Genomic DNA, 749 nt, shown 5'->3' on the forward strand with positions numbered 1-749 from the left:
CATATACACAGTATATTTACTTTCTTTTGTAATTTTTATTTAAAAATTTTGCTTGTTTTTTTAAAGATTTCTGGATGACAAAAAGTGCTCAGAATATTATTGGGTCGGTGATGTGTTGCCCAGGATGTTTCAGTCTGTATAGAATCACTGCGCTCTATCATTTATTGGATGAATATTCAGAACCAAGTACGGAATCGATGGATGTATTTGTCAAAGACACAGGTACGGCGCCCAATTATTTCGTTATTTCATTCTGTGTATATTATTTGGTCCGCTCGTTTATCATCTGATATATTTCCGCTCTCAGTGGGATTGCGTAAATTCCGGCTTGCATGTTTCTGAGTTCAAATAACGTCAAGGTCAACTTCGCCCCCGGGGTTGATAAAATTTAGTTCCAGGTTCGAAAATTTCCTAGTCTTGTGCCTAAGAAAAACCTCCTCTTTCTCTCAGTCGCTTCTCCTCTCTCATTCTTTCTCTTTCACCTTCTCTCTCTCGCTACACAAATCTCTTTTTCACGGGGCATTTCCATCTACATATCTTTATCCAACCATCCATCCATCCATCCATCCATTTAAACATCTATCTGTCTGTCTGTCTGTCTGTCTGTCTATCGGTCTCTCTCTCTCCCTCTCGCTCTGGGTCACTGACTGACTGACTGACTCACTCACTCACTCACTCACTCACTCCCTCTCTCTCTCCCTCTCTCTCTCTCTCCCTCTCTCTCTCCCTCTCTCTCTCCCTCTCTCTCT

General features: G+C 41.7%; 1 protein-coding gene across 1 annotated transcript in view; it reads left to right on the forward strand.

Moving 5' to 3' along the window:
• Nucleotides 1-749, forward strand: part of LOC106880902 (chitin synthase chs-2-like) — a gene marked incomplete at its 5' end in the record, with an annotated part of 18,478 nt that overhangs the window by 6,369 nt on the left and 11,360 nt on the right. The window contains one exon of the mRNA XM_052978283.1: nt 67-222. Coding sequence (XP_052834243.1) covers nt 67-222 — 156 coding nt within the window. The remainder of the gene's footprint in view (nt 1-66; nt 223-749) is intronic.

The sequence above is a fragment of the Octopus bimaculoides genome, unplaced genomic scaffold, assembly GCF_001194135.2.
Source record: "Octopus bimaculoides isolate UCB-OBI-ISO-001 unplaced genomic scaffold, ASM119413v2 Scaffold_139088, whole genome shotgun sequence".
NCBI classification, from domain to species: domain Eukaryota; kingdom Metazoa; phylum Mollusca; class Cephalopoda; order Octopoda; family Octopodidae; genus Octopus; species Octopus bimaculoides.